The sequence below is a fragment of the Ambystoma mexicanum genome, chromosome 5p (genome assembly GCF_040938575.1).
Source record: "Ambystoma mexicanum isolate Mex_15411 chromosome 5p, UKY_AmexF1_1, whole genome shotgun sequence".
Lineage (NCBI taxonomy): Eukaryota > Metazoa > Chordata > Amphibia > Caudata > Ambystomatidae > Ambystoma > Ambystoma mexicanum.
In genome coordinates, this window is record NC_090930.1 from 1,363,418,057 (window position 1) to 1,363,442,062 (window position 24,006).

At 49.2% G+C, this 24,006-nt stretch overlaps 1 protein-coding gene across 1 annotated transcript in view; it reads right to left on the reverse strand.

Moving 5' to 3' along the window:
* The window catches only part of DNAH5 (dynein axonemal heavy chain 5), a 4,235,244-nt gene that overhangs the window by 3,524,095 nt on the left and 687,143 nt on the right, over positions 1 to 24,006 (reverse strand). The window contains exon 11 of the mRNA XM_069613779.1: positions 8,668 to 8,883. Within this exon, the coding sequence (XP_069469880.1) occupies positions 8,668 to 8,883 (216 nt within the window). The remainder of the gene's footprint in view (positions 1 to 8,667; positions 8,884 to 24,006) is intronic.

The following is a 24,006-nucleotide window of genomic DNA, read 5'->3' on the forward strand; positions in this document are numbered from 1 at the left end:
AGATGGGTGGGCTGCGGAAGGAGCTTTTGATCACCCTCTCTGGCACAGAGGCGGCAACTGAAGAAGCAGAGAGTAGACGGGGAGGCAGAAGGCGACAGGGGGCATCTTCTTGCCCTGCGACAGAAGTGTATTAGAGAATGGGAACGCCTCAGCAGATTTGATTTTGCAAAATACACTCAGAGGCTGCATATAGAGAGGAACAGACCTGGCAGATTGTTTGCATGGCTATGCCACAGGGAGACGCCAAGGGAAATGATTTGCACTATATGAGATGAGGACGGCGTGGTAGTAATGAGAAAATGTGAGCTCAATTAGGTATTCTCCTGGTATGATGAGAACTTGTATATGATGGGGTCGACAGGAAGGGGGAGTGACATTGAGGATGCACTGGCGGATATAAAGCCGCCTAGTTTGGACTGGGTGTGGTTGGACCGGCTTACTGTTGATGAAATAGTGTCTGTGATAATGTCCCTACTGTCCGGAAAGACCCCGGGCCGGATGGCTTGACAGGGGAATTTTATAAAACCTATGTGTCAACGCTGGCACCCAAACGTCTTGATATATTCAAGAAAGCGCATGCAGATGGTTGACTTCTCTGCAACCTGAGTGAGTCTATAATTGTACCCGTACTCAAGCCTGCCAAGTCCACCATGGACTGTGGCTCCTACAGGCTACTCTCCATGATTAATCATGACTATAAGATCCTCACTGCCCTACTGGCTAACAGGTTAGAGTGTGATTGGCGACCAGATTAACACTATACCAGTATATACCAGACAGGGTATATACCAGGTAGGAGCAGTTCATGGAATCTGCAAAGATTGCATCATGTGATAGAAAGGGCCAGGCTTTTAGAGGAGGACTGCGCTGTGGCCACCCTAGATGCAGACAAGGCGTTTGACTCCGTGAGGTGGGATTGGTTACATGAGACATTGAGGCACTTTGGCGTGGGAGCTGGGTTCCGGAAGTAGGTTAGATTACATTATACACAACCCTGTGCTAGAGTGAGGACCAGGAGGAAGATCTCTGGGGCCTGGGTTCTCCGCAAAGGCACTAGGCAGAGGTGCCAACTGTCCGCAATGCTGTTTGTCCTGGCATTGGAGCCGCTGGCGGTAGTCTTGCAGTCGGACTATGTGGATGCTGGCATCCTGATAGATGGGGTTACCCATTTGATTTCAATGTACACAGATCATATGCTACTCTATGTCTACTCACCTGAGGAAAATCTGCCACACCTTCTGGACATCATAGATCAGTTCCCTGGGCTCTCGGGCATTTGAGTGAGCCGTGATAAGTCCAGCTTGTTCCTGTTGGTGAAACTAATGGGCGAGAACAGCGCACAGCTACCGGACTTGGATATGGACACTTTTAGGTACCTTGGGGTCAATATTAGGCATGACATGGCGGCTTCCCATGTGCATAATACACTCAGAGTGTGGGACGGCGTCCATAAATCAATAAGTCCATAAGTCAATGTTATTTTGGCAAAGACTACCTGTGTCAGTGATGGGAAGGGCGGTCCTGCTCAAAATGGTGGTGTTGCCTCGCTTGCTATACTACTTCACTAACATACCCTATGTTATCCCCAAGCATTTTTTCCGTTGCTCTGAACTCAGCCGTGAGATTGTTTTTGTGTGGGGGAAAGAGGGGTAGGATTACGATGGGCACTATGCAGAGGGATTTTGCCTAAGGAGGGATAGGTCTTCCCATTTCGAGTTATATTACCTGTCAGGCCAGCTGCAATTTGTGGTGGGTTGGCTGGCAGATGAAGTTACACTGGATTCGATGCTCCTCCAGCCGTCACTCCAGCGGTATTTTCTGAAGGAGATCCCATGGGTTACGGATACTGGTATCTCGCCGGAGCCATGGCTGATTCAGCTGGGTAGACTCCTGTGGCGCAGAGCATGGAACAGACTGGGCATTCCGGACCCCTATTCCTCCAACATCCCGCTTGTGGCATTTGTGGCATTTACTGGGAAAGGACTGGAACCTAGGATTAGGATCAGGAGGTACTGGAAGGGCCATAGGCTGATCATGCTGGGTGATTTGCTGGCAGATGGGTAATAGATGGACTTCACCAGTCTGTATCAGATCCTAGTGAGGAACATTGCAGTTAGATGGCTGGATTTCCTGATGGGCATGGAAGGGGGATAAAACACTGGAATCTATGTACGACGTGGCTGAAGGCGGCCACACGTTTTCTAGATTGTACAAATAATTCTGAATCGGCACAGTGAGCCGACCTTAGGAGTGCGTTCAAAATGGGAGGCAGATATCGGCAGGTCACTCACAGATGCGGAAAGGGTACGCGGATTGGGATACATCAAGAGGGTGTCCAGGAACTTCAGATTTAAGCTGGTCCAGCACAGAGCCTATCTGACCCCTCACAGGATTTGGTCGGGCGTGGATGTTGAACTGTCCGAGATGTGAGCATGAGGTTGCAGATTTTTTTCACATATTTTGGTCATGCCCGGTCATTAGCAGACTTTGGCTGGCAGTAACGAATAGTGTGGTTGGGGGCAGGGGGGGTGGGGATAGTGATGCAAGCTTGGCCTGCAGAGGCTTCCTAAGGGGAGGAAGCATACAGCACACCTCATTTGCATGAAAGATCTCATCTGTGTACTGGCCAAGCAGAGAATTGTAATGGCTTGTAAGTCGGCTGGGGGTACCAGGGTTGAGGCTTGGTGGGCGGATCTAGTCAGATGGGCTCTGGCAGAGTCTGCTGTCTGGCACAGAGCGGTGCATAGCAGGCTGAGAGACAGGAGCATAGATGTGGATGTATGGGCCGCAATGGTGCAGGCATTCTTTCCCCTCCATCTGATACACGTCCTCCATGAGTGCGCTCCATTACAGATGACAAGGCCAAAAAGGGACTGGGTGCATACCTGAGGTGGGGAGCCCCAGGGGGGGACCTGGTGCGCACATGTTTAGGGGGACTGTTGGCAGTCTGCTTGACTACCATGCCATCATGGGTGTATTTGGATAGTTACTGTGCTGCTGCATATATCCTGCATATATCCTCAGGCCATAGTTTGCTTACTGACTATGATATCGGGAGACGGACACACTGGTAAGAGGCCGTGGTGGTAGGAGAAGGGGGTTGGGGCGGGCTACGCTCAAGTGGTATTGCTGCAGAACATTTGTTGTGCCTCCAGTCGGAACATTATGGTCATTACCATTGTAAAGCCGGTGGATTATGCAGACTATATTACGGGTGGGATTTCACATTATGTTACTGCACCTTGGGGGTTGATGTGATGACACTCCTGAATGGGACACGAGATGATGATGACTTTGATGGGGGGTGGCCTGGGTACTGAGGAGGTTTGGGGATACAGGTCGACTGGCTCTGGGTACGCTGTTATTGTTTGCCTGTTTTCCTCTTGGGTGGTGCTCTACTTGGATGGTAGTAGGTTTGTGCTCTTTGGTTTCTTAAATGCCAATAAAAATGCTTTTTAAAAAAAAAGAAAAACATGCACCATTGTCCGCTCTGCGGCTGGTGTCTGGTTCATACAAGTCTTCATTCTAGTTAACTATTTGGAGGAATGATAAAGCTATTCTAAATCAGACGTCTTTAACATGATGTTAATGATCTTGATAGGTGGAAGAGTATTAAGTGGCTGAGCTATGCGTATAAGATGTGTGGTAGGTCAGAATCAGGAGACAGATATGGAGTCATGATTTTCACACATTTATTTCTCTCTTCAAAGAAAGAATACCTATTCTTTCTCTATAGCTGTGTTACTAACATGCCCACCCTTCTCTTTCACCCCGGTGTCAACGAAAGAAGTGGAAAGCATCTTCAAAGGCCTCAAGCCATCCAGATGCCAAGGGGACTCCTTCCCAGCCCCCATCATCCAGGAAGGCGCCAACGATCTAGCCCCTTTCATAACAGCCCTAATCAACGCCTCCTTCAAATCTAGCTCAGTCCCCAGCAGCCTCAAGGATGCATGGGTCATGCCCCTTCTAAAAAAAACCTAACCTAGTCCCCAAAAACCCAACCAATTACAGGCCAATTACCACCGTCCCCTACATCCTAAAGATTTTAGAAAGAGTGGCCTACCTGCAAATCCAGAAGCACCTGGAAGAGAATAACCTCCTGGGCCTTAGACAATCTGGCTTCAGACCAAGGCACGGAACAGAGACAGCCCTCCTGAACTTAAAAAAATCCAGATAGACGAGGCAAAGGATAAGGGCAATCTAGCCATTCTCCTGCTGCTTGACCTCTCGGCAGCCATTGACCTCGTCGACCATCATATCCTCACAGAACATCTGACAGCCTCAGTTGCTTTCTCTAGCCAGGCGACCGCCTGGGTCCAATCCTTCCTAGCCAACCGAACCACCCAGGTCTTCTCTCCGGGGGCTTCAGCCCACCCCATCCCCATCCTCTGTGGCGTCCCACAAGGTTTGTGAGTCTAGTTGACCCTATACAATATCTTCACAAAGCTATTGTTCAACCGCCTTGATAACCTGGGTGTCACATACACAAATTATGCTGACGATACCCAGGTTCTCATCACCCTATCAGGTTGTTATGAAGAGGACTCCATACGAATCAACAACCTCTACCTGGAGATCCAAGCATGGATGGCAGAACACGCCCTATGCCTCAACGACGAGAAAACTGAGCTCCTTCTCGTCGGCTCCCAACCAGGGCTAAACAAACTGTACCCCTGTTACGCGTCTATCAACATAGACAATAACCTAATCACTGTGGCCAAAGAAATTAAAACTTTAGGGGTCTATCTAGATTCCACACTCTTGCTCAAAAACAGGTGAACTCCACAGCATCCTCCACAGTTTACACAAATAAACTCATCAAAGCCTGCAAATCTTTCCTCTTGCCTTCCAGTTGCATTACTCTAGCCAGAGCGGTAGTGCTTTAAAAAATTGATTATTGCAACACTTTCTTTCTTGGCACCTCAGAACGCAACCTGAACAAACTGCAGGTGCTTCAGAATAATGCCCTCAGAGCGGCTCTGAGTATCCCGCGGCACTCTCACATCTCCAGCTTTAGACAAGATGTCCACTGGCTCCCCGTTCGTGACAGAATCACCCTCAGATCGCTCGTCATTGTTTACAAATGCCTCTCTAATGATGCCCCGAAATACTTGGCAGACAAGTTCAACAAACACACCTCAACCAGACCAACCAGAACGCCAAACTCTCATTACCTAACCATCCCCAATTTCTCCCTAAAAAAGAAGGCGGTTCCAGCTTCCCGGTCCTAGCTGCCAAACAATGGAACGCTATATAGCTGAACCTCAGAGCAGAACCTTCTTTCTGGCCCTTCAGAGGAAAAGCAAAGTCCTGACTCGCCAACAAGAACTCCACCTCTGTCTGACAAACTAATTAAAGCACTCTTTTCCTATGTCTGCCTTTCGACCACCATGTAACCCGGTCAACTGCACTTACTATTATTATCCTGTATGTCTTTATTCTGCTGTAACCTCAGCTAAGTCTCCGGCACCCAGTTACCTCAGGGTTCGGCGCGCGGTACAAATAAATAAACGAAACTAAACTAAACTAATATCTACTCTACACAAAATAAGGTCAAAGAGGTGCTTGTCAGGATGTCAAGATGTCTAAACTGAAATGCAGTCCTCTTTCCCGAAACCTATTCTAACCTAGTTTCTTGTTACAAAGAAAACCTGAAATACCCGAAACATACTTTAGCCCATTCCCCAAATAAAGGGGTGGCTTGCTGTCTTTTGATCCCCAGCCTTGTGTCTCTTTAGCAAAGGCCCTTGCCGGTGTGAACAATCACAAGCGTGTAGTGTTTGTACTGCTGGAGTATCGTCTGGTGCTCCAGTGAAGTCTTCCTGTGTCACTCTCAAATCAGTCTCTTTCTCCCTTTCATTCCTCACACTGGGGTTTATTCCTTCTTTCCCCCCACTCTGGGGCTTTCCTCTTTCTCTTTTCTGACTCTGGGGCTTCTCTGTATTCTCCCCACTCTGGGGTTCGTCTCACTCTTTCTCCCCCTCTGGGGCATCTCTAGTTTCTCCCCACCCTGTGGCTTTTCTCACTGTCTCTCACCAATCTGAGACTTCTTGGTGTTCTCCCCTCTCAAGGCATTTCTTCACTCTTTCTGCCAACTCTGGGGCATCTCTAGTCCCTCCCCACTCTGCGGCTTGTCTCATTCTCGTACCCCACTCTGGGGCCTCTCGGGTCTCACCCCGCTTTAGGGCTTTTCTCACTCTCTCTCCCCCTCTGGTGCATATGAGTCGCTCCTATTTTGTGTCCATATTGCCTTACCGCCCACCTCCTGGCTTGCTGGTGCCACGGCATACCTGTTTGTTACCGGCGGTGCTCCTCTGGAGGTGGTTGTGGTCTGTGTGGCGTCCCTCTCTCCGCGGTGCCGTTTATGAGATGCATCTGCCTGGGTCTGAGTCAGCCGCCAACTCCTCTTCTTTCCCAGTCTCCTTGTGTTCAGATCAGTGGGCAGTTTCTCTGAGGGTCTTTTCACTCTCTCCTGCAGGCCACACACCCTGTGTGCCCTGTGGCCTCCTTGAACTCTGTGGGCTTCATAGATTATCTGATTTGATTGGTTCTTTCACTACCATGCCTCCAGGAAGCAGTTCTTTCAGGTTCTCTGCAGTTTCCCATAAGGATTGAGTATAATGTGTGTCAGAAGTTATGCCAGCCATTAGAGGGGTCATAAGATTACTATGCCTATATATCCCATAAAGGTGTAAGTGTCTGGGGGGAGGCATGTTGTTTTAAGTCCCTCTCTGGGGGTTGCCTGTCCACTAAGGGGGGAGTGACCTCCAGGGGGATCCTACTTGCCCTGTCACCTAGGAAGTGTTAAGCATAGGGGGCTCACCTCCCTTTCACCAAAGGGGGTTGCTCCCTGTTGGGGAGAGGTAACAAACGCCTTGGATTCATCATAGATGTTAGAGGAATTAGGCTTTGTAAAGCTGCTGTGATGAATCAAGCACATTCACCCCTTCTGCCCAAAGGGGAGCCACCCCCTTTGAGGCTAGGGAGGTGAACTCCCTCTGCAAGACCCTCCCTAGGGGTCTGGGCATGTGGGACCTCACTGGGAATGACTCCCCCTTCAAGGACAAGGACTCTCATTCCCACAACGAAATCCCTATGCAAGCCACCTTATCTGCATATTTGGGCAGCCTACAGTAATGAATAACATGGCCTCCTTTTGTTTGGCTCCAGGCAATGCTGGATCAACCGCGACACCTGAAGGAAAAGGGAATATCCCTTTAAGAGCAAACTTGTATGTAAGAAGGACAAGTGGATCAGAGAAGAGGCGAGAGAGAGAGCCATATGCAGGGGAAGCCCTGGCGAATTACGCCTTGGAGGGGTGTGTCGTGGAGCCTGTGGCAACCTGACAAGCAGAAAACACCAGAGCGAGACACCAGAGAGCCAGCAACCAAACCAGTGGACAAGCTGCTGTCAGGAAGGGGCTTGGAGAACCATCCGACGTGGTAGCGTGACCACAGAAGTACCATCGTGGGCCTGGGCCCATCTAACGTTGCAAACAATAGTGGAAGCAGGTGACCTGAAACCTCTTGTGAGCAGGCATTCGCTGACCGTGGCAACATACAGAGATGCTGGGAGCAGAACTGTTGCGAAGCCCAGAGCAGGTAGACGAGGAACTGAAGAAGCAGGCCCATGCGAGCGCGAAACCCCGAAACGCCACCCACAACGAATGAAGGCACAAGGGTGGAATTGAGAAGGGGCAGGCCTCTCACGGAACATGCCTTAAGTGAAGGAAATTATACAAACCATGATATTGATGTTGGGACATTGAAACAGCATAGGTGCATATATCACGGGAAACCAAGGAAAGTGAGTGGCAAAATCAAGCATGAGGCTTTGAGAAAGCCGAAAGGAGTATTCTACGAAGGATGGAAGAAGTAACAAAAGTGAACTATTGAAGAGTGGGGTGATCCCTTAATGAGAGATTTTGAAAAGTACTCTGAGTGAAGATTACATATTGAGCCTAGTAGAGAGACCCCAGCAGTGGTGGTGCCTCTTCCATGAAAAGAATATAGCAAACCCCAGAAAGGTTGAGTGGAAAAAGTGAAATAATCCAACTCAAGATGAAGGGTAAACAATTATGAATATTGAAGTCTGATAATAACACCAATTAAATTGTTACAGTTACCACAATGACTGCATTTAAATTCCTGTAACTGCCCTGTTCTGATCCCCTGCTTCACTTATGTCTGAGCTGGGGAAATTAATACACAGTGTCTAGATTATTTTGTATTGTTATTGTTTTTAGGTTCATTTGCTGGAAGTGGGTTATCCAGTGTCATTTGTTAGCTTGAAGCATTGCATTCTATACTACGGATTATTATTTTATGTAGGTGTATGAAGTCTAAAATCATTACAAAAACATAATATAAAAAAATGTGAGACAGAGCGAGAAAAACACAGACGCTAATCTAGACGCATATGCAAGAATTGTACAGGCAACACTTTACAAGTATGGTATCCCACTAGAACAAGAAAGCAAGAGAAAAGTCATCTTCTACACAGAGAAAGAATAACAAAATAGTGTAAACATGGTATCCATTATTCTGTAGCATGTTTAATTTATTAGCTTGGCCATGAGCACCATTAAAATATTTTAATGAATAAAGTACCAGCATGAAGCAAATCCTCCACATTAGAAGAATATATGAACAAATCTTTACAAAGTACCTGAAATTGTGTGTAAATGACCTCCAGCCCTTCGATTCTTGAGTCTTGTAGTGCAGAATAGATTGTAATTGTGTCAAAGATGTGGTTGATCTTTTCCAGTCGTCGTTGGAAGGTGTCAAATTTTCCAAAAATGTACATTTCACTAAACTCAAATTGCTTTTCTGAAGGAAATTGTTCCAGTGTTTCCTTAGTCTTGTGGAAGACGTGTTGATACCACTGATGGGAAAAAAACATAATTGTACTGTACATAAACATTAAACCCATGTAGGAATTGGCTAACAAAGATGACGGATACTTTACCAAAAGCATGCGTTAGAGCTAGTCAATCACATCTCCTCAGCCCTGTGCTACAGATCTCTTTTAAAAAGCTGAAATTGGTCAAATTTGCCTTTTTATTTGATTTAATTTAAATCATTCACTGTTTTTATGCCTACACTTTTTGTAAGTGTGCAATGATTTTGGACATCTTTAACTGCAGTCGGAATCATCTGTCTTCTATTTATTTATGTTCGAAAGGTTATTTTAGGGTTACAAAGACATTGGGCATATTGATGCATCTTGAATAACATTCAGCAGCATGAGGCAAGAAGATATTGTACAAGATATTTCCTTGGACTATGCCCTAGGGTAATATAGAACAGAAATAAATGTGAGGAAGGTGAAGAAAAATAAATGAATAGGAAAGGCTCAACAGAAAAAAGGGAAAATGTTATTGTATGATTAAAAAATGCTTACAAGTACTACGCAGTACACCGAATGGTCATATGATAGGAATGGAACATAAAATATACAGCACCGTTACCATAGCGGGGGACAATGCGTGCCTCAACCATGGAACACAAAGGTCCGAAATAGCACAGATGTAAACTTGCCATCCCATCCCACCTAACAATTAGACAGACAGACTAAAATTCTAACTCCATAGGACAAACAGATACGTGGAACAAGAAATACAAACGCTAAGAGATATTAAACCCACTAACCCAAAAGCTCAAATTTCTGCATATATATCTCACACAAAAACACACACAACCACCTCTCCACACAGCAAACCGGGCATACTTCACCACACAGCAACAACAAATAAACAACACATAATCCACACCAACAGCACATGAGGACTCACATCGATCCGATATTCACATGCAAGCTCAGCGCATGTGAAAACTGAACTGAAGCTGCCAACAAGACACCACCTTTCTCACTCCCCTACTCCCTCTTCACCCTACTAACCCCCACCCCTCCTTCTTGTTTGCAGATCCGCCAGAGCGCCTGGGGACCAATTCCGTTGGTGACGGTGAGTGGTACAAATAACTTTAACATTGATATATGTGCCTACTGGAAGGAACTGCTAGTGCAACTATCATAATGTAAAAAAAGTTCAAGATTAATCTTTTATCTCAAGGACAAGTAGATTGTAAAAATTCACGTATTCCTTTGAGAGATAGGGGTTACGATATATCACAGAACATCCTATAAAAATATGCATGTTGTTGTGAGAAAAGAAATCCCCAGAAGTCCTATAAACCAAGTGAAGGATTGACTGCGCAAAAACCTCTAAGTATATGGTATAGGATGACATATTCTTTCCCTATTTGTTAAGGAATAAGTTACCTACCTGTAACTCCTGTTCTGCAGCATTGGTATCTTTCATAGATTCACATGCTGTGACTATTCCCTGTCGTCAGACTGGGAATCCTCGGTAACATAGAGCAGTTTAAAATTAAACTGAAAACTTAAGGCAGTCACTTTAGTACTCCAGTATAGTCATTTCTGGTCATACTGCCCACAGCCAATAGGAACAGCTCCATTAGCACCACCCCTGGAGGCCATCTTCAGATTTTGGCATAGTGCATGTAAAGTAGCAGTATGAGCCTAGAAGAGCCAAGCGGGGTAGGCGTGAGGGTCGCAGTGAATCTATGAAAGATACCAATGATGGAGAACAGGAGTTACAGGTAAGTAACTTATTCCTTCTCCAGCATTGGATCTTTCTTTTAAATTCAATTTTTATTGGTTTTTCAAGAGCCAGAAAAAGCAAACTTATGCATGCAGTATACATTGGGCACATGCCCATAATGACTTCAAAACTTAATAGAAACACAAGGTTTTAACGCTTTTCACCCCCTACCTCTCCTCCCCCCCCTCTCGGGAACTCAGAGTCTGCAATTTGTGATTCTTCTCTTTGGGCAGCACCAGCCGGGCCCAGGGCCATCTATGTATAATCGTCTCTCCAGATTCCCATACATAGGGATCCATGCACAAGGTAGTTATGGGCCGGGTGGAGGCGTCCAATTACCCTGGAGACTTGTCCTCTGAGTTGACAAACACCTCCATGAAACGCAGCCAGTCGGTTTCAATCTGTACACTAGAGCCATGTATTGCGGCCGTTAGTTTGTCCATGAAGTAAATGTCCTTGGCCACTGTCACCCATTCCCTCTTCGTTGGAAGTGTTTATCTTTTCCAGGTCCTGGCCCGAGCCGCTCTAGCAGCCAGCAAAAGGATGTGTGTCAAGGCCGGTACCTTTTCCCAGTGCTCATCTCTATGTTGCAGGCCAAAAATCACCAGTATGGGGTCCAACGGGTAGTCCCCCTCCCCCGCATCCCTGATCCAACTAAGCACCTCGGACCAATAAGTCTGGACTTTGTGACAGGTCCACCACATATGCCAGTAATTGGCTTTTTCCCCACACCCATGCCAGCACACTGGGGCTACGTCTGGGAACATCCTGTAAAGAGTAATTGGTTCGTACTGCCACCTGTGGAGGAGCTTGACCGCGTGGGACTTATATTGGCATGAAATCGACGTCTTGAAGGCCTTTGTGCAGAGTTTCCCCCAGAGACCATCCCCTATGGTGCAGCCTAGATCCCTCTCCCATTTTCTTCTGAGGCTCCTAGTGGTTCCCACTCGGGAAGCCAGGAGGGCCGTGTACAGGAGTGAGATGAGGCCCTTCATTTCCGTATGGGAGTCCAGTATTTTTTCCACTGGGGTGAGCCCCCTCTGTAAGCATTCCTTCAGTTTTGGGTTCATTAGAATGCACTTGAGTCTAAGGTATAGGAGTGGCGAAAGTCTGCCGATACACAGCACCTCCTCTAGTTCCTGGATCGGTATGAAAGCGTTAACCCTCACCAGTTGGCCAACCCTACAAAGCCCCGCTTCGAACCAGGACTGGTAATGTTCGTGTTGCCCGGAATCTCTTCCAGTACCGGTGTGGACCATATGTGACTGAGTGGGGAGGGCCATGTGGTGACTCCATCCTTATGTCCCTTCCCTGCTAGTGCCTTCCACATAGTTGCCATAATGGGGTGGTCTTTAATTCTTCTCCGAAGTTTCTTAAGTGAGACCAACAACCATTCACCCACCGTAACTGAGCTCAGGAAGGAGTTTTCAATGTAGACCCACTGTTTGTTGGGGTCTTCTTTAAGGTGGGGGGCCAAAACCCGAGCTGGGCGGCCCTGTGGTACGTGTCGAGATCTGGGAGGGCCACACCTCCTCTTTCTTTGGGAAGGGTGAGGGTCTCATACCCTATTCTGGGCTTCTGGCCGTGCCATATAAACTTCAGTATGCGCCTCTTGGCCTCTCCGAGGTATGCCACCGGGGCCTCCAGTGGGAGCATCTGGAAGAGGTAGAGCACTCTGGGGAGCAGGTTCATTTTTACCGCATTTATTCTACCCATCCATGAGATTTGTCCCTTCCCCCAAACCTCCATCTCCCTGAACAATTTCTCAAACAGAGGGGGGTAGTTTGCCAGGCTCAGGTCCTCATTGGGTCTTACAATGTTGATCCCCGGGTATTTTGTCCCATCGACGCAGACCTGAAGGCCCAAAGAGGGCAATTCAGGTAAGCACCTATCGGCATCCGATGCAAATGGGAAGATCATGGACTTGCCGACATTAACTTTAAAACCTGAGAACCTGCCAAACTGGTCGATGATCTGAAGGGCCGCCGGGACTGAACGCGTGGGTTCCCTCAGGTGGAGCAGGATGTCGTCCGCGTACAGGCAGAGTTTAAAGGTACGGTCTCCCACCACTATGCCCCGCACCATGGGAGAACCTCTGAGGCATTCTGCGAGAATCTCCATGGTCATGGCAAAGAGAAGGGGGGAAAGGGGACAGCCCTGCCTTGTCCCCCTCTGGAGGCCAAAAATGCGAGACAGGCGACCATTGACAGTCACTGTGGCCGAAGGTGACATATATAGGGCTTTGACTGCCCGTCTGATCCCCATTCCAAAGCCCAGCTTTTCTAGGACACCATGTAGGAACCCCCAGTCGACCCGATCAAATGTTTTCTCGGCATCTATGGACACAAGGACTGGGTTCTCACCCATCGGAGCCGCAACCCGCATGAGATGCAGAGTTTTACGCAGGGTGTCGGCTCCCCGTCTTCCCTGTATAAACCCCACCTGGTCTGAGTGAATTAGGTTCGGCATATGGCCGTCCAGCCTCGTGGCAATAATTCTTGTGAACAGCTTCGCGTCCACGTTAAGGAGGGAGATAGGTCTATAGGAGCGGCAGTCCGCAGGGTCCTTCCCCTCCTTCGGGATCACCGTGATTAGTGCCTTGCCAAATGACGGTGGTGCCTTCCCTGTCTGCATTATGTTCGAAAATAGACCCGCTAGGAAGCCCGCCAGTAAACCCGAGAAAGCCTTGTAGAAGCCTGCGGTGAATCCATCCTCCCCCGGGGCCCTACCCAGCTTCAGCCCTGAAATTGCTTTCAGCACCTCCTCCTCTGTTATTGGGGCATCTAGGGCTGCATATTCCAGCATTCCAAGGGTCGGGAGTGAGACCCCTTTGAGGTATGCCTCCCGTGCTTCCCTCTCCACTACTCCCTCTCTTCCATATAGGGTCTCGTAAAAACGAACGAATTTCTCTGCTATGCCTTCCGGATCCGTACATTCCCCCTCTACATCCTCCCCGATTTGTTGGACCCACCTGTCCGCTCTCTGACCTCTGAGTTTGGCCGCCAGCATAGCATCAGCCTTGTCCCCCTTCTCGTAATACCTCTGACGCAGGTGTTGGAGGCACGCTACTATTTTCCCCAATTCTAGATCCCAGAGTTCCTGTCTCTTTTCCCTCGCCGGGCCTAGGTCCGTCTCTTTTTCGCCTTCCCCTCAGATCTTTTTAGGGAGAGTATATCTGACCTCAACCTGTGAGCTAGAAGGGTCCTTTCTCTTTTCTTGGAGGCTCCTTCACTTATCAGCCTACCCCTCCGAGTTGCCTTCGCTGCTTCCCAAACGATATCCCGGTCCACTTCGCCCGTGTCATTTAGCTCAAAGTATTCTCTGATAGCCGAGGACATTTCTTCTCTAAAGACTGCGTCCCTGAGCAGGAAGTCGTTGCATTTCTACAAAGATTCCCTGGCCTTTAAGCCAGAGATGCTTAGGTCCGACCAGACCATATCATGGTCTGACCAACTGACAGGGCGAATATCACACGCGTCTATTCTACTCATGAACTGGTGACCTGTGAACAGATAATCTATTCTTGTCCTTGTCCCCTGGGCTGCTGAGTAAAAGGTGTACCCCTTTGCTCTTGGGTGACGTTCCCTCCAAATGTCCACAAGTCCCCTTTCCCACATCAGGTCTCTGAGCCCCCATTCCGGGCCTCCCCCCACGCCGCCTGGTTGGGTGGACCCCCCGCTATGGTCTAAATCCCGGTCCGCCCACATGTTGAGGTCCCCACCCAGTACCAGGAGAACTTCCGCCCTGCGCATCACCTCTCCCATGGCCTCGTGGATGAATTCCTTATCAGGATCCCAACCCCCGCCTTTTTAGTGGCACTGGACGCCCAAAATACCTGGCCCACATGCGATCTGGGGATGGCCCTCTCCTCACCCTTCACCAATCTGGTCTCCTGCACGAAGAGGATGTCTGTCCCCGCGTTCTTCATTTCTCGCCCCAGAAGAGAGCGCTTAGTTGGGGAGTTAAGCCCTTTGACGTTGAATGAGCCAATTCTCATCATCTCGACCCGGCCCTCTCTCTCATGGTCTGCCATTACTCCCAAGCATGGTGTTCATCGGCTTCCCGATACGGCGGGAGCTGCCCTGTCCCCCGTTATGGCTGGATCCGAGGAGATCCCGAGAGTTCCTTCCTCCCCTAGCCCGTTTTCCCCCCTCCCCTGTTTGTGACGCCTGCCAACGGGCAAGTCGCCAAAGCCAAAACATGATTGTGCACCGCAGTTCTCTTGGTCAAAAGAAAATCTTGTCCCCGGCCGGGGTTGTGCCACTAGGGACCTGATGTATCCCAGGAGTTCATAGTCGTTTCATTAGAATCCTCCAACCTCCGACGGTGGGGTGTTGGGTTTTTTAAATTTCCTCCTGCCCTTTGTTTTCTTCTGTGTCGACCAGGGACCCAACGGTCCCCTCTCCATTTCCGGTCTGGGATGAGTTCCCACTCCTTCTCTCTCCTCCGGAGGGTCTCCCTTGAGCGCCTGTAAAACTTGCGTAGCCTCCTTACCACTGATCACCCTACAGTCCACCCCCGCCCGTTCGAAGGATAGGGCGAATGGGAAGGACCATCTGTATCTCATGTCCTGGCTTGTCAGCCATTGTGTGAGTGGACGGCACTCTCTCCTACTGGTGAGCGTGAGGGTTGAAAGGTCCTGACAAATCTTAATGGTGTCCCCTTCAAAGATGAAGCTCCCCAGCCTCTTTGCCTTCTCCAGTACTTCCATTTTCTTCCTGTAGCGGAGAAACCTCACCACGATGGATCTTGGGCCTCCCCCCGCACCGCCTCTACCTCCGTGTGCCCTTTCCAGCTGGACCTCTTTGCCCCCCTCCAGTGCGAAGAGTTGATTGATTAGGCCCCGGACTTTTCTCCCCACATCCGCGGGCGTCTCCCCTCTCTCCTGAGACACCCCCATAATGCGCAGGTTGTTTCAACGTTCCCTGTTCTCTAGATCGTCCATCTTAAGGATCATGTCCTCTTCTCTCATTTCCAAGTCCGTTAACCTGGCCTCATATTTCATGTCGAGGAGGTCCGCCTGTAGATGGTTGTTTTCCATCCCCTCCATTTTGTCTTCCAGGGTGTCCACTCTCCCCTTGAGGTCTACAATGGAGGCTTGTATGTCTGTGCGGAGCGCCCTGATCTCCTGGAGGATATCCTTGAGGTCATCCCTGGTCAGTGCTGTCGGGGGAGGTCCCCCACAGCCGGCATTATGACCCCGGGGCCCTCGGGCTGTGTTGGGGACTGGCGGCGAAACCGCTGGAGAGAACTGATAGCGCCGGAGAGTGGGGTCTGCTCCAGGATCGGGGGTAGGGAGGGCACCCGGGAGGTGGCGCCGCTGTGCAGGGTCCCCCTGGAACGTTATAGAAGCTCAGGTCGGGGATCACGGACCCTTTTTGTTGTAGGGTGCTGCGGCCACAATGCCAACGCCAACCTGCTTTCCCCCCTTCGGCTCCTCACCTAGTATCGGCGGCTGATTTCGGGCCGAGCCCCTGCGTGGGGCCCGAGAGCAGCGGGAGCGAGGTCCCTCACGTGTGCGGCCTTCCGGGCCCAACTTTCTTCGGGTCCTCTGTGGTCCAGGCACCCAGGCTTTCACGCAGGGCGCGGCCGAGGAGCGCCTGGATCGGCGCGGGGCAGTCCCGTCCTCTCTGGCCAGGGACGGGTCCGGAGCGGCCTCGTCTTTCTCCCCCCTGCGTTCTGGTAGCTGGCCCCTTGTGTCTCGCTCCGGGTTGTGGACGAGGGGGTGCCTCCCCCAGCGCCCCGGCTTCCCTGATATTGTGGTGATTGTAGGGGGGTAGTTCCCGCCCCGCTGGCGGTTCTCGTGTGCCTCCAAGGGGCCCGCTCGGCGAAAGCTCGGAGGTATCTCCCGCGCTGTAGGCGCTGCTCGCGTTCGGCGGGCTGTGTCTTTCCCGCTCCCAGCTACTCTCTCCGTGGTTGCACCTAGGGAGGCTGGCGTCTCGAGCTGCTGGGCGAGTGGGGCTTCCCACTTAATTCGGGGACAGTGGTCTCCTCTGGGGCTGCTTTAAAATCCCGGCCGGGGATCCTCGAAGCACACTAGGCCCTGAGGTGTTGACGGAGCTCAAGCTCACAGGTCCGTCATGTTCCACGCCCCCTGGCGGTCTCCCAGCATTGGATCTTTCATAGATTCACATGCTGTAAATAGATTACTAAGCAGTATTCATAAATACAGGGAGGAGGCAAGCTCCTTATAGCAAAACTTACCACAGGAGACATTGGGCCTTATTACAACTCCAGCGGTAGCCGTGCCGTGCCGGTAAAACCGGCAGGTTGCCGCTAGAGTTGTGATTTTTTCATGCGCTTGACTTCACGGAAACACCAGGGGATTACAACCCCAGTGCTCCTGGAAGTCAGGCGCCGGAAACATTTTAATCCCCATTCCCATTTGACTCCCACAGGACTCAATGGGAATGGGGATGACGGTAGCACCGGCACTGTTAATAACAGTGCTGGTGCTAACGTGAAAGTCTGCGAGCGGGTGCAGTCTTGCCCGCCAGGTCAGACCTGGTGGGCGGGACAGCAGCCGCCCACAGACTCGGAGTGTGCTGGTACAGTTACCACGGGGCCGGTAAGCTTACCGGCACCATTGTTACCGGACCAGCACACTTGTAATGAAGCACATTGACCTTATGCGACTAGGTTCCAGGGAACTGCCTCGGCAAACATTCGACTCTGCTCCAGAATCCCTGTCGGTGTAGTAAAAACTGTTAAAGGTGTTAACCGACCCCCAGGTCGCAGCCCTGCAAATGTCAAGGAGGTGCACCCCAGCAAGGAATGCTGTTGTTCAAGCCAACGCTCTGGTGGGATGCGCCCCCGGTCGCCCTGCAAGAGGCCTGCCAGCTTGTAGGTGACAGAACGAAATGCTGAATGAAATCCACCTGGCAATGGAACACTTGGATAGAGCCTTCCCTACACCAGAGGCACGAAATGCCACTAACATGTGAGAGGTTTTCCTGAGAGGATTCAGTATGGGCAACCTAGTACTTCAAAGCACATACCATATCCAAGGATTATAGGGCTTGCTCCCCTGGGGATCCCGAGAGCCAAAAAGAGTGGCAACACAATTGGGTAATTTAGGTCGAAAGCAGATGGAACCTTTGGCACAAAGGATGGATTGATGTGTAGGACCACCTTGGACTTATGGAAGTTAAGGAAAGGCATCTTGCAAGAGAGAGTGGATTTTGCCCACCCTGCGGGCTGAGGTGATGCCGACTAAGACGGCCACCTTCGAGAAGAGGAGCTTGAGTGAAGTGCTGTGTAGGGGCTCAAAAGAAGGACACATGACCCTTGTTAGGATCACAATCAGCTTCCAAGCTGGGGCCGGAGGCTTGGTAGGTGGGAACACGCAAAAAGGACCTTTCAGGAACTCTTTGACCAGCTGGCTCGACCACATAAAGCTCCACAAGAATGACTATACTACAGCACTAAAGTGACTGAGGTTTACAGTTTAAATTTAAACTGATCTATGCTACCGTGAATTCCCAGCCTGACTAATGGGAATACTTGCAGCATGTGAATCTATGAATGATCCAATGCTGGAGAATATGACTTTTAGTAAAAAAAAGAATCATAAATTGTTCCATTCTAATCAGAATATATTCATGTAGCTTGTTTGCTTTCAACATGTTTGTATCTGTTTTAGGATAGTCCAATGTATATCTTCTTTTGTGTGTTGCTTTTCAGCCAAATATTGCACCATTGGAGCAGAGCTATCATTACCCTATCCCTAATTTATCTTCGGTGTTCATGGACTTTTGTCTTTATTTTCCTTTTTGTTTTACCAACATACAATAATCCACACAGGCACCAGATCACATACTTTACAGTTGTGGAACTTATGCCGTGCAGAAGGTAATGTCACTGGATAAAAAAATACCTAATGTGGAGAAGAACGTTGATGATATAGAAGATACCTTTGGTGAGCAGTCACAAGCTAAAGGGACTAACTTTAGGAGTCGGTGCCCTGGAATCCGTAAGCGAAACCCTACATCTGAAGCAAGAAGACATGGAAAACCGTGCACAAAAAAACATTTGCATCAAGGGGATTCCGAGCCACGTTCAGAGAACCACTGAGTTTACAGATTTGTATTCCTACAAAAGAATTAATAAGTATCTTTGGCATTACAATGGCACACTCACATAACCATTCTGTAGATTTCTCCATTAGATTTTTTATGTCGGGGTATATTTTGGATGTCTGCTAGGGAACTGACGACTTTGCCTAAGTCGGAAGGGATGACAATTTTGATCTCAAATACGGGATACTCTCAGTTACCAATTTTAAGAAGCAGTTCGGAAAATTACTTTATAATGAAGATTTAAAATGGGAATTTAAAATTTTCTAACATATTCGGATTGTGAGATAAGGATATCTTTAAAAAAATCCACCCTCTTTTTTCACCTCCCATAACTGGATTTTTGGAATATGGTAAATCACGTGTTTCTCTATTTTTGAAGAAGAATCTAAATACCAACTTTTACGTCTATAACATCTTTGGTTTTTGAGATATAGGTATCCTCATAAAATAATTCACTCCCCCTTTTCATCCCCGTAGGGATAGAATTTCCCAGAATGCTTCCTTAGTGGGTGCTTAGGTCATCGGGTGGATCGATGGATCCTGTTGTCCAGAGACCGGCATCTAGAAAAACAAGGACAACTATATAACGCTGCTGCAACTGGAATTATACCCCTAAAAGACCTAGAAAAAATAAGGTTACCAAAGACCAACACCAGTCTACACATAGTTTAGCAGCGCCCGACAAGGCAGATGTAGCAGATATAGAAGAGACAGAAATCAAGGCAGAAATTGGTTCCTGAAGATGGTCTAGCCGACCGAAATGCATTGGACATCATGAAACTGTCTATGTCTGCAAAAGAATTAAAGCGTCATCTTTTATGAAAAAATCAAAAACTACAAAAATCATTGCTTCAATGTGAACTTGTGTAACTGATTACTACCTAATGTTGAAAAATCACCTAATAGAAAGAAACCATATGTGATAATTTCATGCTGTGTTAGCCATCAATAAAAAAGAAAGGGCCAGGCGGTATTGTACAAATGAGAATTGTCTTAAAACCGTATTTGTGAATAGGCAGGTCAAAAAACAATAAAGTGTAATACGTCTTCTACCTCAGTATTACATAAAGGACAAGTAAATCCACGGATGTACCTTGCTACTTGGCTGTATTTGCTTTCAGCCAACGGCTGTCAAAGCGTACCCTAGTGATAAAGCCAACAATCTCATTTATTGTGGCTAAAATAAAAGGTATGATTGTAACAAGGCTGCGCTACCAACAATAGTGTTGGGATGTAAATGAGCCTATCCCATCCCCCTCCGCACTTCCAGGTAAGGCAAACACTGTATGAGGTGATGTAACGTACAAGGGGGGAGTAAGCTGGACAATCAAACAACATGTAGAAACACTGTAGCGCTTGGGGGGCGCTGTTGCGCACGACAGACATGGCTGCCTGATTCGAGCGCTCCGGCCCGGGAATCATCCGTTATACGAAAAAATCCTGATTCGGAGCATGCTGCGGGATACCGACCGCACCGAGACGTCCCGTGGGTGTTGAAGCACCCACATGAGAAATCCTGGAGGGATAGGTTCCTGGTCTGAGGAGTTATGAGACCTGGTGTTCACAGCGGGGAGGAGCTGTGGAGCGCGCCGATCCCCGGAACCAGGACATTGCGGCGGTGAGCCGCTGGCACTCTATCTGCTGGGGGCATAGAGAGGAAGGCCTACAAGGATGTAGTGAGCACGGACCAGGACTGCGGCGGTCCGCCCCGAGCTGGTTGGCCAATACTCCCTTCCTTCGATATTCAAGAGCGATCCGAACACCTTCGATATTCAAGAGCGATCCGAGCTCAGTGGGGCCGGATCGGCGCTACAGAGGCCAGAAAAGAACCGCTCCCCATACGCGGCCTGCCCGAGGAGACGCGCCCGAACGTCGGAGAGGTGAAGTCCCCCGCACCTGATGGCCAGCGGTCACGAAGGAAGCTACAAGGCCCTTCAATATCCGAGAACGATCCGGGCACAGAGGGACTGGGTCGGCGCTGCAGCTGCCAGGGGAGGACCGTTCCCGGTACGCCGCCTGGCCGAGCGCTGGAGAGGTGCGGTCCCCTGCGCTTGAGGGGCCTGCGGCTACGGAGGGAGACACAAGATCCGAGGTTGGAAACTTCGAGCGCTGGTAAGCTGGGGAGGTGAGGGAAGGCCGGGCTGGAGCTGACACCGAGGAAGACACCAACAGCTGCAGGGGCGGACGGCTTCCCGCGTGTCCTGCGGGGACTTTGTGGAACGGTCCCAGCACGGAACAAACATTACGATTTGAACGCCGGACAGGGCGTGGGTCATGGTGGTTTGGCGATGCTCATGCCACACAATAAAGGAGTGTTGTGGGGCTGCTGGTTACATGAATACTTGGGTATCGGAGACTGTTTGAGTCTACCAGATCCATTGCCGCTGCTGCAAATGAACACTGATTGAGACGGTCAGCCGTGCCCCGGGAAGGCCGGTGATATTATCGAACATTCGATGCAGAACACATAGTTGGCTAGCCAGTCTATCCTTAAGCAAGAAACGTGGGAGAGCGCAATGCATTGGAAAAGATAGACGTCTGTACTGGACTGGGGTGCGGTGGCACGATGATACTGAGTAGTAGGGAATAACTTCATATTCCTACGCCCCCAAACTACGGCGAAGAACAATATCCCCTCAGACTGGCCGGAACAGACCGCCAAGAGACTCCAGGGCCATGGGAAACACAAGGAAGCAAGACAAGGTGGAGGAGGGAGCAAGTGCCAAAAAGAAAGGACCGGTGGACACATACACTAGCAGCCAGGCGGGAAGCAGTGAACTTGAACCACCATTGGCGGCTAGCCCTATGCCCAATATAGAGAGCGAAGACAAGGTTGAGTACTTGACTAACATAGTCCAAAATGGATTCCTATCGCTGAATATGAAGCTGGACGACATCGTAACGACCATTGGCACATTGAAGACTAGAGCTGACAAGCATGACCTGAGACTAACGGAGGCGGAGAACAGAATTGGTTTTACAGAGGACACGGTTGCTCGCCATGACCAGGACATTGCCCAGCTCAAAGAAAGCTTGAACAAACTACAAAACAAGTGCGAAGACCTGAAATCGCGCTCGAGAAGAAATAATGTACGCATCGTTGGTGTCCCAGAGTCATTTGGTAAAGACAAAATGGAAGTGCGGGTGGAAGCTCTCCTCAAAACCCTGTTTGGAGTGGACTCCTTTTCAGAACACTTCCTGATTGAACGTGCACATCGAACGCTGGCTCCGGTACCGAAGCCTGGGGCACCGCCCCGCACAATTATTGCAAGAATGCTCAACTCTAGGGACAGAGATGCGGTCCTTCGGAAGGCAAGAGAACTTGGTACACTGCAGTATGAAGACAGTCGCATACCCATCTACCCGGAACTTTGCCACTGGGGTTCAGGCCAGCGGAAGATTGTATGAGCAAGTCAAAAAACTTCTGAGAGCGCAACAGGTCCCATATGCACTAATATTTCCGGCCAAATTGAGAATCCAATATGGAGGAAGGGCGCACTTCTTTGAAAATCCTGCTGCACCCCAGGCCTATGTGGAGGCCACTATTCCGCTGCCCCCGAGGGGCTGAGGGCCGGATCAGAATGGAAGACGCCCGCCTGCAGTGGAGGACTGAAACTTGGCTGAACAGCCCACCAAATACAAGTAATCTTTGAAGTTTCGGAGGTGGTCGGCCCCGTGGGGGCTCCAAGTAATGTACACAGGGCTGTGAGCCCGGTCGGGTGGTCTCGTGACTGCCACAAAGCACCCTCAGGAATGTTCCTAACGGATACTAGGGTTCATCGTCAAGTTGGGGTGGATGATGTGGGTGGAGGGGTGGATAGGGAATATGGGGATGTTTCTCGGTATCGCAACCAACTAGACGAGTTTGAGCCTGGTGGGAAAGTTTGTATTGATGGATGTTGTAGGTTAACTGAAATGTGGTCTTGCAGACAATGGTGCTATTCAAAGGCTGGTTACTGGGTTACACAAGGTCACTTCTGTACAAGTACGATGTATACACATACCAAATGGGAGACGGACTACGGATAAGATTAATGTCATGGAATGTCCGAGGCCTTAATAATCCAATGAAAGTCAGGAAGGTCGGTAATTATGTTACTAGACATAGGCCTCAAATCTTAATGCTGCAAGAAACACATGCGCAGGGCCTGGTCAATGAGAGAATACTGGCAAAATGGGGCAAGTTGCGCTACTACGCGGACTATTCATCACAAGTCTAGGGGGGTTTGCACCCTTATACATAGCTCGCTGGGCTTTATAGCCAAGGGAAACCTGGCGGATCCGATGGGAAGGTATGTAATGGTGTGGGCGGAGCTAGCGGGGAAAAATATAACCTTGTTAAACACCTATGGACCCAATCTAGATGAACCTGATTTCTACTTACAAATGCTTGAGATGCTCACCAAACATGATGCAACCACTGTTTTTTGGGGTGGGGACTTCAATCTTGTATTAGACCAGGCCTTGGATAGATCCGCCAAGGTAACCAGGCCACCTTCTAAGGCGACACTAACTTTAAAGCAAATAATTTTGCAACTGTCCCTACAGGACGCCTGGAGGGTGCTCCATCCGGTCGATAAGAGGTTTACATTTTACTCTTCTGTACATGACAGTGAGTCACGCATAGATTATTGGTTTGTATCTTCGAATTTAGCACACGCCCTACAGAACTGCGAAATCCTTCCTCGCACACTATCGGATCATTCCCAGGTGGTGCTAGGGATCACTTTGAAAGATGCCCCTAGACCAACAAGGAGATGGAGAATGCCTAGAGACATACTGAAAGACCCGAATGTAGTTGAAACTCTACACACTGAAATTGCCAATTTATTTACGGATAACGTTGGGTCCGTAGACCACATATCATCAGTCTGGGAGGCTTTTAAAGTCTGGGTTAGGGGGGCACTGTTGTCCAAGACCGCTGGTCTTCTGAAAGGAGTACGCTGCAAACTGGAGAGGGTAGAGAGGGACCTGAATACACTGGAGGAGACCTATGGCCGCACGCATGGTGGGGACACTCTGGCGGATATCCACAAGTCCCTTAGAGATTTTGATCGGCTGGCAGCGAGGGAAGTGCAATATATAGCAGCCCCTACTCGGGCTCGCAGATACGGGGAGGGTAACAAGGCAAAAATGCTGGCCAACCTGGTAAAACAATAAAAACAAATTACCCCGATCGCAATGATCCAAACGGCACAAAATGAGATAATAACGAGTGAACAGGGAATAAACGACGAATTTGTTAAATTTTACAAAAATCTTTATGCGAATAGGGATAGGAAATCCCCTGCTGAGACTAAAGAC